Source organism: Elephantulus edwardii, unplaced genomic scaffold (assembly GCF_000299155.1).
Source record: "Elephantulus edwardii isolate Elephantulus edwardi_28Jun2011 unplaced genomic scaffold, EleEdw1.0 scaffold00004, whole genome shotgun sequence".
Lineage (NCBI taxonomy): Eukaryota > Metazoa > Chordata > Mammalia > Macroscelidea > Macroscelididae > Elephantulus > Elephantulus edwardii.
Genome location: NW_006399754.1, coordinates 8,410,731 through 8,425,762, shown reverse-complemented (window position 1 = coordinate 8,425,762; position 15,032 = coordinate 8,410,731). Strand labels below are relative to the sequence as shown.

Below are 15,032 nucleotides of genomic sequence, written 5' to 3'. Positions count from 1 at the left end.
GGGTGAAGATCTTCTCTCACTACTCTAAAGGGACCCGGTTGTAATCTACATTATATCAGTACTTTTTCCATTTTCACCTTGAGTTCCTCCTTTCAGTTCGCCTAGTTTTCCTACCTTCTTAGCTTTGCTTTTGGGCAAATGATACTTGTTTGATCACCTACTTGATTTCTTTGAGAAGCATGTTCCTCCCAGGAGTAACAGTGTAAAACCTGTCTTTTATGTGGCTTAAAGGTGATCTCCAGGACTGGCTTCACTTGTAAATTAGAGGAGTCTCTAAAAACCGTAACCTTGGGATCTCTGTCAGTCTCTATTAGATCAGGAAACATTGTCTTCTTTGTTGTTGTTATATGCCATCAAGTCACTTGCAACCCTATGTACAAGAGCCCTAACCCCTGCTCTATCCTGTGCCAGGCTGATTGTCTCTGACACATCTACCCCCATTACCTCAGTGACTGAATCAGTCCATCTCATTGAGGGTCTTCCTCTCTTATGCTGTCCCTCCACCCTCCCAAGCATGATGTCCCTCTCCAAAGACTGGTCCCTCCATGTAACAAGTCCAAAGTATGTAAAAGCTGTAGAATTCTTAATTTAGTCAAGTCCACTCTATAATTAATGACTATCTTTCCCAAGCCCTCCCACCTAGTAGACGTCAGAAAGGCTTCTTTCTGTCTCTAAACCTTTTCTGGACTTTTTACAGAAATAGTGGTCTCATGCATTTATTTATCCTTTTGTGAATAATACTCAGCATAATGTCCTCCAGGTTCATCCGTGTTGTGAGAGGTTTCTTGGATTCCTTTTTAGTCTTAAACATTGCGTAGTGTGTCATTGTGTTTATACTACAGCTTGTTTTATTCATTCACCCACTGATGAAAATAGTACTTCTCTCTTTTTTTTTCCTTTGTGGACAGTGCTGTAATGAAGATGGACATACATATGTCTGCTCATGATGCAGCTCTTGTTTTTCTAGGACATACACCTTCGAGTAGGATTGCTGGACCATATGATACTTCTATTACTACTGTTTTGAGGAAGTGCCATACCATTTTTCATAGGATTTGTACTGTTTTACATTCCCGCCGACAATATATGAGAGCCCTGTCTCCAACCTTGCCAGCACTTGTTTTCTGGCTTAGTTTTTGTTGTTGTTGTCTTCTTTTTTAATGAGCACCATTATTGCCAGTTGAGATAATAGTTCATTATAGTTTTAAGTTTGCCTCTCTCAAAACAACATGCCTCTGGAAACTCTGGGGACTTTGATAAATGCGCTAGTTATAAAAAGGCTTCAGGCCTTTTGTTCATAGGTTCGCTGAGTCTTGCTCGACTCAACTGCAATCAGCAACAACAACAATGTTGTTAGGTGCCAGCTCAATAGCACTTAACATTAGTAGTGATCCTGTTAATGAATTCATACTATAATGTTATGTATTCATGTAGTTGGTGGTCTTTGAAACATCTTTGAGAAACACTAGAGTATACTCATTGTCATTGAGTCAGAAGTAACTCATAACTGACCCTCGAGTGGATTTTTAGGCACAACTTTGCTTACTGAAATCAAGTAGGACTTGAAGCGCTTTGTGCAGAAGATGAAGGACTACGATATGGATTACATTTCAACGTAGAGAAAACAACAATCCTCACCATAGGGCCAATAGACAGCATCATGATAAATGGAGAAAAGATTGAAACTGTCAACAACTTCATCTTACCTGGATCCAAAATCAACACCCTTAGTATCAGCAGTCTGAGATCTAGAGATCTATAGCTTGTAAAAGTCTACTGCCAGGGATGTCTTCCCAAGTCCTAACGAGCAGTGGTGTCAATTTAAATGACTAAGATGAACCTAATTCAAGACATGATCTTTCCAGTCCTTGGCTATGTGTCTTGGAGCTGCGTAGTGAAAAAGGATGAAAGAAGAGGAATTGATGCCTTTGAGTTGTGATGTTGGATGAGTACTGAATATTTCATGAACTATTAAAAGCGCAGTGTGTCTTAGAGAAATTGCAACTAGAGTACTCCTTAGAGGCAAGGATGGGGAAGCTTCATCTCATATACTTTGGTTGTGTAAGGAGAGGCTATTTCTTGGAAAAGGACATCATGGTTGGAAAGGTAGAGGGTGAGGAAAATAGGAGGACCGTCAATGAGATGGATTGGCAGTGACTGTAACAGTTGATTCAGGTGTGTTAGGGATGATAAGGATGGCGCAGAAAAGAGAAGAATTCAGATTTGTTGTTCACATGGTTACTATGAGTTGTACTCAACTCGAGGGCAACTTAGCAGGGCACTTAACAATAATAAATTGCATGGGAGGGGATTGCCCATCTTTCCTCTGCAGAGCAGCTAGTAGATTTGAACCACTTGCCTTTGCTTAGCAGTGCAAACTATTCACTCAGGCACCACATCTTCCTTTCTGTGATAAAGTGTCTCCTTTTGGGGGGTCGTGGGTAGGAGGAGCGTGATATTTGGAATAGATGCAGAAAAGAAGTCTGCTTGAGTTTCTTTTGCTAGAACTGGTGAGCATGTGCTGTGTCAGATGCAAGAATTCTTATATTCAGTGGTTTGCAAACTAACTGAACAAAACTAGTGGTAAATAGAAGATTATGTGATGATAGTAGTAAGACCTTAATAAGGATGGTGATAAATGGAGAAGTTCTGAAAAGAGATGTTCATTTTCCAGTCTCCTTATTTTAGATTGTTTGAAGAGCCTTTTCAAATGGTAGTATAAAAGGTAGAAGTTACCTCATTTCTAGCATTTTGCCACAGTACATAAAGTCATCTTTTGTTGACTTGGTTTATTCTTTTAGACATGAATCCTGAGAGATCACAAGAAAGTTCATAGAAGTTTCATGATCATTTGATGCTCTCCATGCACCTTTATTTATACTGAAAATAGTAATAGTACTTCACCTGGTGAATACTTTGTTTGGTGACTAGAAGAATAAAATGCCCTGACTCACAGGAAACTCACTTTTTAAAACCCATCCCAGAGCAAGCAATGCCTTCAAGGTTTGTTTCAAAGCTTTAAAAATGTATCGATTTGCAGTTGTAGTAGTAGTTATTTTTTTTTTAAGAAGAGTCACTATTTTTTTGTCTTCTAAGGTAATATTTAGTTGTCTTGTTATGGTTTGTTTTGTTTTTTTTTCTCTTCTGGGAATAAGTGTAATTTGAAATAAAATGTCCAGCCTTCAAACTCCAAAGACCGCTTTGCCCAAGACTGTTATAGTAGCTGAAATAAAGAACAAAGGGGGTTTTTTAAAGATATTTCTATTTTTGAGTTCTTTTTAATTCTTACAGACTGAGTGTTCCTGAAAGTACACCTTTCACAGCAGTCTTAAAGTTTGCAGCAGAAGAAGTAAGTACGGAATTGAAACCGCTATTTCAGAATAGTCTGGCAATGTGTATGTGTATTTTTTTAAGTTCTTATATCATGCTTATACTTTGATCTCTATTTAACATGAATTGATTAATCAGTCACTGGGTTTGTATTAGATGCATTGATGGCAGATAGTTTGCTATCAGCTACTAACTTAAAGGTTGGAGATTCATGGCCAGCCAGATCTGTTATTGTTGAGATTATGGCCAAGAAAGCCCTGTAGCTCTAGCGGTGTCAGGATGCTGTGAGCCACATTGGTTTGGGGTTTCTTTGTGTGTGTGTGTTTGGTTTTAGGCTGTCAAAAAGTTAAGACTTATTTACAGATAGAAGAGTATTGCACATTTACAGAAGACTTTGTATTGAGATTGAAAGGACACTGTTGGTATTTGAATTCTGCTTGGAGAAACAAAATTAGCATACCCTGTTCTGATTCTTACTTCAGATTCTGTACTTCGAAGGGTATTTCAGTTTTTCCTAGTGAGCATGTGGTAAAATGTACAATAATATATGTTAGTTTAAGTATGTAATTTCTTACAATGTGTTTGGGTTTTCTGTTTTTAAGAAATAAAAAGATCTTTGCATTAGCGACCCGGCTCCCTTGCGCTGTCAGTCATTGGAATCTTACTGTCACTCTTGGTCCTGTGACAGTTATGTGATTATCTAATGATCAAACCTGCACCTAGTAAACTTAGTTCTTACTTCCTGATAATATAACTACTCTTTTGCAGTTCATTTAGATTTGAAGAAGGTATATGAGCCTTGGTTATTTTTATAAATCTTATGTTGCCATATCCTGTTAAACACAACAGAGATCCTGTTTTGATCTTTTCATTTTTGTGAAGACATTTTAGGAATATTCTAATAATTATATTCCATTTTTTCCTTATTGTTGTTGTTGTGTACCATTGAGTTGGATCTGTCTGACAAAGAAGGAGATTGCCCTTCCTTCTCCAGCAGAGCATCTGGTGGATTCGAACCACGTGCCTTCGGGATTGCAAAGCAGCTTCTTGCCACTAGGCCACCAGAGCTCCCTTTCCATTTGTATTCTTGCCCAAGTTATTCTTAATAACTCTCGTGGCCTGCGGGTGAAAGAGCTAAGCTGTCAACCCAAAGGCACACAGCTTGAATTAACCAGCTGCTTCACAGAACAAGATGGCCAGTCTCCTCCTGTGCGGTTTACTGCTTCTGAAAACCTGCTGGAAGTCAGCTGTGGGTCCTTTGGGTCGGTTCCAGCATGACAATACATAACATCTGTACCGATAAGCTACCGTTAAAATCTTTTCTGACTCATAGCAGCCTTCCCTTAGGTTTCCAAGGCTGTGGGTCTAAATGGAAATAGTCTGAGCATCTTTTCTTTCTCTTGTGGAGTGGCTGGTGGATTTGAACCACTGACCTTTTCGTTAAGAGTCCAACATTACAGTGACATACGTCTACTTCTGGAAAAGTTAAGATTAATTGGATCATAGATTAATTGGCAGTGTTTTTCTCATTTGATATTACATAACAAAAGGTACATCTTAGAATTAGTGGTATCCTAAATAATATGAAATGTAGTATTTAGAGAATAATTTTTTCAAAAGAAAGCAAATTACATTGTCCTAAAAGATAAAGCACATTTTATAGTTATAAAATTGAATGTATGTATCTCATTCTACTTTTATAGTTATTATTTATGTGTGTGTATAAATAACACACACTCACACACACTTTTTTTTTCTTTTCCTCTCCTTTAGTTTAAAGTTCCTGCAGCAACAAGTGCAATTATTACCAATGGTAAGCATTTGTGATTTTTTTTATTATTACCTCATAAGTATAGAAATTGTTTGAAAGGAACTAAATTAAGTAAAATTGGCATAAATGCATAAGTCCCAATTTTGTGTCAATATTTTTAATATGTTGTTGTTGTTATTATATGCCGTCGAGTCGCTTGCGACTCATAGTGACCCTATGTACAACAGCCCTAAACTCTGCTCTGTGCTGTGCCAATCACACTGTCTCTGACACTCCCATCCCAATTATCCCAGTCACTGAATTAATCCACCTTATAGAGGGCCTTCCCCTCCTGTGCTGTCCCTCCATCCTCCCAAGCATGATGTCCTTAAGTTATAAAGATTAAGTCAATGCTATTATCTGTAATTAATTCTTTTCAACTTATCTGAGCTTTGGGTACAACCTTCTTTTCCTTCTCATTGCCATATTCATAACTGACTGGCCAAATGTCTTCTGTCCTTAGACTTCGTAACAAATCATTACTGAACATAACATTTTTATTTAACAAGTTTTTATTTTGTTCTGTTTTGTTAAAGAGAATTGTGTAGATAAATGCTTCATACTATTAAAAAAATAAGCCATCATATGCCTTTGCTGTATCTTGCTGCTGCTTTCATGATAGAAATCTAATTCTTTCTGGCTTGCAACAGGAAGGATTTTCTTCATATATTGTGACTTAAAACCTGAATGCCTTAAAGTACTGATCTGAGATAATTCTGAAATAACAAGAATAGAAATAAAAGATTGCCAGAATTGCTTAGTTATCTTTCAGAATACAGGATGCTAGTGAGCGGTACGTAGATGTTCAGATAAACCAAGAGATGATGAGTTAAGGTGCAGTAGCAGGATTTAGCTTAGATATGACAGAATTTCTCACTGTAAAATACTCGTTAAGCTGTCACATTAAAGTGTTTCTGTGTTTGGAGGAAAGCTGACCTACTTTATGGAAAGTGTTAGATTCACAAATGAATAAATCTTAAAAGAATTTTTCTTTTCTAAACTTTCATGTGTCAGTGGAACAGAAATAAAAGGCTTTTCAGGATCCACTAGCCTTAAGATTTAAGTCTTGATGTGGCTCGTCTCAATGTGGGAGGGATTAATAAAAATTATCTTCTGTAGAACTTTAGAGTCATTGCAGTGACAGGTCATAGCTAGTCCAGCAATGTATGAATATGTCTGCTATTAACAGATCTTAGCAAACAGATGACTTACCTCTTTTAGGATTTAAATTGTGTGACACTGTTTGCCACTAGTATTGTAGTACTATTTTGGGAAACCTCTTTTCTCACCATTAAACTATTTGAGTACTATAACTAATGGGTGATTTACAACTAATTTTCTAGATGGAATAGGAATAAATCCTGCACAGACTGCTGGTAAGTATCTTAATTAAAAATGTATAATAAATAATATAGTAGAAAATAAACAAAACTCATTGCCATCGCATAAGAAATGGCCCATAGCTGATCCTCCAGTGAGTTTTCCGAGGCTGTATATTGCATGAGAGGTGAGTACTCATCTTTCTCCCAAGGAGCAATTTGTGTCTCCCTTTTGTGTTGGCCACCATAGTTGGGCACTATATATTAATTGATACTAAGTATTTTATTTCTTCTAATTAGACTTGGTAGAATTTTAACAAGAGAATATCTAATTTCCGAGAGTAAGAAAGCATTTTTCATCTGTATGTGTGTGCAAAAATGGGGTCAGACATAGCGAAAGTTGTTGAGGATGGTATAGGGCAGCTGGTATTTGTGGTGCAAAGGATGGTTTTGAGTTGAAACCAACTTGATACCTAACAACGACGATGTATGTTTTGGCTACGAGTAACAGTAAGTATGACTTAAGTATTGAAGATATTTAATATACAAAAAACATGAAGGTATTATTGTGCTATTTTGAGAAAGATAGTTATGAGATAGTGGATGTAAAGTTCTTAGGAAATTGCCCTCTCTGTAATAAGTATTTAGTGTTAGTTTTTACTGTTTTGTAGTAGCAGAGTCATTTAAATTTCAAAGAACTTGGTCTATTCTCAGAGCTTTATTCTGTTAACAAGGCATAGATGAATATATTTATGTCATAACAAGTAGACAAGGTAAGTAGAGTGGGTTAACATTCCTTTGGCAGTGTTTTGAAATTGAGCATACTGTAGTTTGGCAAAAGGAACACTCACAACATAGGGTGGGCAAGTCTGACTTCTGTCCTCTCTATAAAGGGAAACTATCCCCATCAGTAATACCCATTGTTATTAGTTGTTGTTAGATGCTGTCAAGTTGAGTACGATTCATAGTGACTCTATGGAAAAGAAATCTGAACCCTGTTCTATCCTGTGCCATTCTCACATTTTGACACAAAAGAGCCCATTGCAGCAGTCACTGTGTCAGTGCACCTGGTTGAAGGTCTTCCTCTCTTTCACTCACCCTCCACCCTTCCCAGCATCATGTCCTTCTTTAAGGAATAGCACCTACTAGCAACATGCCCAAAGTATGTGAGACAAAGTCTCATTCTTTCCTCCAAAGAGCACTCCAGCTATATACCCTGTCCAAGACATATCTGTTCATTCACTTGGCTGTCCATGAGATTTTCGGTGCTCTTCTCCAACACCACAGCTCAAAGGTATCAATTCTTCTTCTGTCATCCTAATTCATTGTTCAGATCTCAGATGCACAGCAAGTAGTCAGAAGGACCATGGCCTGAATCACATGCACCATAGTCCTCAAACTGACATCATTACTCCTCAATAATTTAGAGGGGTCCCTAGCTGCAGATTTTCCCAGTACAATAATATCCATGGTACTAAACAAATAGATCCATGGTCAGGCTTGCCATCCCACATGCTCCTTTATTTCTGCCTATCATTTGGTCCAGTGTTTGTTGAAAATTGACTCACAAACTCTACTCACAGTTGTAGAATTTATTAGGGAAATTGTTTGGAGAGTGGAGGAGGCAAGGATTATCACACAGTGTAAATCCATTTTTAGGCCAACATGTTGTGTTGTCCCAAGCCAGAGTAATAGCAAGACACAGTTCTTCAATTAGTTCAAACAGCTTCTTAATAGAAAAGTGAAAATCTAGGTTCAGCACACAAATTCAAGAAGCTTCTGGTTTCCTCAGTTGTCCAGCAAACTTTATCTGAGAGCAGTTACAAATCAGCTTTTCCTTCAATCATCCAGCAACCAAAACTTTAACTGTGGCTCCATCTCCAGGTGTCTGAGTAGGAGCAAGTGGGCAGTAGGGGGACACAGCCTTGAGTGGTTTTCTCTAAAAGGGCCAAGGGAGTAATAATAACACAGCCCCTCACCACACCTGCACAGAAAGCTGATCGTGAGCAGCAGCCCAGCCCCATGGTTCCTCAGAGTCACACCAAAAGCAAGAGGTTTGCTTATTTGTGTTTTACTCACAGTTTCAATGTTAGGGTACCAACAATGGGGTTTATTGGGGAAGGAAGATGGAGAGTGGGAAAGGCAAAGAATATCACCTGGTACAAGTCCAGGCTGCTTTAGTCCAGCAGTTCCAAGGCTCAATTCCTCAATAAGTCCAGGCTGCACTTTCAGTTCAGCAGTCAAATCCAAATCGTGCAGAAAGACTTTCTCCAAACAAGCATCCAGCAGGTTATAAGTCAGCTTCTTCTTCAACCATTTTGGCAAGAACAGCCAGACTGTTAACAGAGGCCAGCATAAAAGCAAGAAACCTCAGGTCACACCTTGCCGCCATTTGTCCACAGCAGTGCCACAGTTTCTCCACCACCAGGATTTCACTCTCACCAGGGTCTTGCTACCACAAACCTTGCTTACGGTCAAGTCTTGCGGCTCAGTATGGAAAGCATCTTTTATCTTACTCCCACAGCTGATGCCAATTTGTAAGACCATGTTGATTTGCAAGACCATGTGTTTGGAGTTAAAGTACCTGGAGACCAGAGACACCTAACTGTAATGGTTAAGAAAAAACCAACTTTTAGGCTAATACCTCACCTGGGTTCCTGTGGTTACACCTTGTCACAGTCTTTTCACAGCAGTGCCACAGTTTCTTCACCCTCTTTTCACCACCATCCTTGCCATGTCTAATAGTGTGGAAAGTTCTCTCTATTGTTCCTATAGCTCTTGATAATTTGCAAGAGTATGTGTCTACAGTTAAGGTATCTGGATACCATTTTCCCTATGGAGGCTAATGCAGTGTCTAGAAAAGCCAATTTGTAAGGTTTCTAACACCACAAAACTTAAGCTGATAATATTTTTAAATCGTTTTATTTTAACCCACTGTCCATGAGTCAGTACTGACCCACGGCTACCACCTTCCGTTGGTTCAACACTATATATGGGAGGAGACTGCCTCTCTTTCTCCTGGGAAGCCATAGAGGATGGTAGCTTTGAAACACTGATCTTTCCATTAGCATTACAGACTCTACCACCTGGGCTCCCTGTGGTGCTCTAAAGTGCCTATATATTAAAATTATAATGTCTTCAGAGATGTTGGGAACGAAACATACCCATATAGAAAACACATTATCATTTAAAATTATAGTATTGGTTTGAAATCATCATAACTGATCCTGTAACATTGTGGGAGACAGGGGTACAGACCCTCCTATGTCTTTGAAAACCGGCATATAGCTCTGGTTTCCCTGAAAACTTAGCTACTTCTAGGCTGCTGTTGACCAGGAGACTTCCCTAATCAAAAACAGTTGCTTCACACTGTCTATTATATGAATTAGATACTGGACCCACTTAAAATCTGAATCTTAATACTATACTAAAAGGTATTTTATTATCTGTTGATGTAGCCGCAGTGGCGGTTTCACCCATTTCCTTTTATTTACAATGATCCTTATGTGGGATTCATTTCTCTTGAATGGTGGGCAACACAGCTGCACACTTCAGCTACGGTATATACCAAGCATTTCAGCTTGCCTTTTTTTTTTTACAGTTTAATGATTTTTCTCCTTGGGAGTACTTCCATTATCACTGATAGCACTTTGTATGTGTCCGGTGGTTTCTTCCAAACTTACGGTATCACACTAGATGAACTAACAAAGATCATGTTTTACTGCAATGTGAATTTTGCTGGAAAAAGGAACTGCCCCTCACAAAGATCATTATCTTCAACAGTGTTGATGTTTAAGTGGATATTCACAACACTTCATCACAATGGCAAGAGGGAAAAAAATTTATAATTAAGTGGACCCATGCAGTTCAAATCCCTATTGTACAAGAGTCAGCTGTACTTTTAAGTATATAATTTTGTTACATTATAAAGGCTATTTACTGAAAAATTGGCATTATTGTATCTCAAAAAACTCACTGTCACCAGGCCAGTATCAGCTGGAAGCCGACCCTTCAGTGGGCTGTTGGAGGCTGTAAATTGCATGGGAGAAGAGCGCCCATCTCTCTTCCTGGGAGCTGCTGGTGGATTTGCACTACCAGAAAAGCATCAGCTTTGGCCCAAGAAACACAGCTACCTATGGACTGCATCACCAAAGCTCCCGTTTATTGTATCACTCACTCATTACTGTAGAGTCAGAACTGATTCATAACTAACCCTCTAGAGGGTTTTCAGAGGCTGTAAATCACATGGGAGGAAATTCCTCATCTTTCTGTCTCAGAGAAGCTGATGAATTTGAACTGTTTGCCTTTGGATTGGCAGCGCAGCACCTTACCTACTAGGCTACCAGAGCTCTCTATTTGCTGTATAGCTGGTGGCCTAGTGGCAAGAAGTTGCGCTCCAGTCCCAAAGGTACACAGTTCCAATCCACCTGCTATTCTGTGGGAGTAGGATGGGCATTCTACCTCCCATGCGTGTAACTGCCTCTGAAAACCCACTGGAGAGTGAGCTGTGGGTTGGTTCCAACTCTACAATACACAACAACAACAACAATGTTGTTGTTGTTATGTGCCGTCGAGTCGCTTAAGACTCATAGCGACACTATGTACAATAGCCCTAAACTTTGCTCTGTCCTGTGCCAATCGCACTGTAGCCAAATTTAGTAAATAGGTTTTTGGTTTTCTTTCTTTCAAATGCAAAAAGTTTAGTAGTTTGAATTACTACTTTCTCTAACATCTTTTCTCTTGCATTGCTTTTAAAAACTTAGTTGTAGAAACACCTAAGATATGAATAGAAGAGGATGTCTTTATTAAGATAAAGGACCTTTATTAAAATTCCTTAGGTAACATTCCCAATGGAGAAAGGCTTTGAGCTTCCCTTTTAAGGTAGGAATGGGACAAGGGAACCCACTCTCATCATTATTTTCAACATTGATATGGAAATCCTCACTAGAGCAATTAAGCTAGAAAAGAAATAGATAAATAAAAGACATCTGAACTAGGAAGGAAGAAGTAAAACTACACTTTTTAGCAGCTAACACAATTCTGTAAATAGAAAACGCCATTGAATCCACAGAAAGTAAGTGAGTAGAACTGAGTGAATCAGAGAAGTTTTGTCCAGGAATAGCATAAAAATCATCCGGCTTTTTATAGTGAACAGTAAGCAAGGAAAAGAGGAACTCAAGAAAGCATTACCATTTACAATAGTAAAAGAATAAAGTATTTTTATTCTTTTAAGAGTAAATTAAATCATGAAGTTGAAAAACGTTTACACATAAAGCATTATTAAAATATCTTTCAAAAGAACTAAATATATTCTTTTTATATTTTCCATGTTCATGGTTTGAAGGCTTAATATAGTTAAATATATCAATACTGCCCCAAACCATCTATCAATTCATTATAACCCCAGGTAAAAACCCAACAGCTTCTTTTCAGAAATGGAAATGTCAATCCTCAAATTTATTTTGAAGAGCAAGGACTCCCAATAGCTAAAACAAGGAAGAAGAGTCATCAAATAGAACTCAACGCGTCTTTGATTTCTAAACATACTATCAAGCCACAGTGACTTAAAACAGCAGGAACTTGTATAGGACATACAGACCAGAGTAGATTTGAGAGTGTAAAGTAAATTTAAGTGTCTGTAGTCAGCTGGTTTTTGAAAAGAGTTCTGTGATAAATCTAGTCGATTCAGAAGGAAGATCCCTTTTAATAAATGATGCTAAAACAAATTCCATTTCTTTTTTTTAATTTTTTTTTAAATTCCATTTCTACATCTAGAAAAATGAATCAGAATTTAGAAAAATGAATCAGAATCTACAAAAATGAATTAAAAATGGATCTAGGACCTGCTATGAAAACTGAGACCATAGAAATCTCAGAACGGTGGGGAGCAAGGCTGTGGACCTGGGTTTTAACAATGGATAATCACCTGTGGCAACAAGCGCACAGGCTGCAAAAGCCATAACATAGACACCTTACACCTTTTCAGTATCATCATAAAAGGTGAAAGGAGTTTGTTGAAAGAAGTAAAACAGGAGCAGACAGACTGAGGAAACCTCACTAATGGTCTTTATGTGTTACAGCCGAATAACAAAAAGACAGACAACCCAGTAAAAATAAGGCATTTCACCTAAAAGGATTTCAGAATATGGCCAACAAGCACATGATAAGATGCTCAAGGTCATGAACTATTAGGGAGATGCAGATCAAAACTACAGTGAGATAGCATTTCATGTTCACTAGAATGGCAAAGATCACAAAAAGGGGCAAAAGTAGTAGTTGTTGTTGTTGACAAAGTGTGGAGAAAATGGATTTTTCATCCAATGCTGATAGAATATAAATTGATACAGGCACAGTGAAAACAACTTGGTATTTCCTCAAAACACTGACCATAGAACTACTGTGTGGCCCAACAATTCCAGTGCTAGATGTCTGCTCAAGATGACAGACAGAAACATGTAGTGTTCACTGTAGTTCCTGTCATAGTAGCTAAAAGGCAGAAACAATTATCAACATTTGGTGAATAGATAAATAAAATGTATTATACGCAGACTTAGGAATATTGGTAAGATGTAAAGGGAAGAGAAATCTTGGTAACATAGATATGAACCATGAAAATGTCATACTGAGCAAAATAAGTTGCAAGAGGACAAGTCCTGGATGTTCTTACGTAGATGAATTAGCAAATATATGGAAACCGCGAAAGGGAGGGAGTGGGATGGAAAAGCTTAGGGCATATTGAAAATGTTAATGGTGATTAAATAATTTAGAAAAGATTATCCTGAATGATTGCATGATTTGAGAAGTGTTTACTGCATTTTCCAAGGAAGAACTGTTGAATTGGCATTTATTTGTTGTATATTTTTTCACCACAATGAAAAGAAAATCAGTTGTACATACTCAGGAATATGAAGATTACCTGAAGAATTGAAACAAGATAGAAGGAGTATTTTTAACTGTTGTCACTTGTAATAATTTATATTTATTAATTTTTCTTTCCTTGATTATAGTATATTATACATTAAAGCAAATAATGTTAAATTAATTCACAGTGCTAGTTTACATTTTTCACATTTCCATGGCCTGTGTTCTTTAAGTTGCTCGACATTTGTTGAACCTGCAAAGAGAGAAAATGAATAAGAATAAGGCTTAAAAACTTAAAATGAGATTCTGATGCTGTTTTAGCTTTTGTATATTTTGTTTCCTAGTGCTTTGTTTAGTGCATGTTATAATTTCAATGTTAAGACAACTTGTAGTTTATCCACCTAACTTTATTTTTTGTTTGTTTGTTTAGGAAATGTTTTTCTAAAGCATGGTTCAGAACTGCGAATTATTCCTAGAGATCGAGTTGGAAGTTCTTAATAAGTGCTGCGTCAAGCACAGCCTTCGAAGTGAATTTGTTCTATTTTGGATTTTGTAAATGAAATCAGGCTTTGAAAATGCCAGTAGGCAATGAGAGTTTACGCTTCTAACCTTTCTTGTTATTCACACTCTCGCAGTGGAGAGAGAGAACTTATAAAATGAGACTCCCATCACCACAGACGGACATATAATCTCACAACGTGAGCAGTTTATTTGCGGGATATGGATTATCAAACTGTGTTTTTGTAACTAGGGAATACAGATAATTATGAAAACATTTTGAAAATTAAAATTTTAATTATTTGTCCTTGAGGTAAAAATTTTTCAAAATCAGTGGTTTATGGATGACAGTTTGCTTAATATAGTATGACTTGCAAGGCTCATGAATAGTTGAAGTCTTAGTTATGTGTAGTTTGTGATGGAAAGAATATACCGATGAATACGAATACTTTCCTTTTTGTCACTTACTGTGTTAGGTTTTTTTTCCATTTTGGACTGGATGTATGCATATAATTCTCAATTTAATGCCATACTGCCAAAAATTGCATTTGTTTATCTACACTCAATGGCACATAACAACAGGCCTGCTAAATTAATAAATTACCATTCCAAACCATATGATTATAACTGATCTAAAGAATCTAGTAATTGATAAGACAGTAGAACCTTCTTTTTTCTAAGTTATATTAATCTTATTAATCTTTTTACCATGCCACCTTTAAACAGGAATCCTCAAGAAATCTCTCCTTTTGAGGGTAGTAATTGTAAGTGGCTTTCATGAGGGAATATTGCTGCTAAGAAATAGTTCACAGGAAAATTCCAGGAGATTCTAACTGGGCATGCTGATTCAATTAGATATCCTTACTGAAGAGCTGCCTTTTAACTGTAGAGATCAATCACCTGTGTCAGTAAGAAGCCAAGAATGTGAAATGGGGAAACTGCAGTGACCAGTAAGGAGGAAAGCAACAAAGGTTGACAGTCAGGAAAACCACTGTGCAAAGTATCCAAAAAAGTATCCAGCTGGACAGATAGAAGTGCAAAGGGTTTCTACTGTATCCAGTGTCATAGCAGAACATTGTCATAGTTTTGCTGATACGTGACGTCGAGTCAAGCATAATTTATAACGACCCTGTGAACAACAGATCTGAACCCTGTCCTGTCCTGTGCCATTGTCACAATTTCTGACACACTAACACCCTTTGCAGCAGTCACTG

The 15,032-nt window shown here is 37.6% G+C and overlaps 1 protein-coding gene across 1 annotated transcript in view; it reads left to right on the top strand.

The window, feature by feature from the left end:
• The window catches only part of UFM1 (ubiquitin-fold modifier 1), a 20,231-nt gene extending 6,413 nt beyond the window's left edge, over positions 1-13,818 (top strand). The window contains exons 3-6 of the mRNA XM_006879615.1: positions 3,292-3,349; positions 5,104-5,143; positions 6,484-6,516; positions 13,751-13,818. Coding sequence (XP_006879677.1) covers positions 3,292-3,349; positions 5,104-5,143; positions 6,484-6,516; positions 13,751-13,818 — 199 coding nt within the window. The remainder of the gene's footprint in view (positions 1-3,291; positions 3,350-5,103; positions 5,144-6,483; positions 6,517-13,750) is intronic.
• Positions 13,819-15,032: the final 1,214 nt, after the last annotated feature.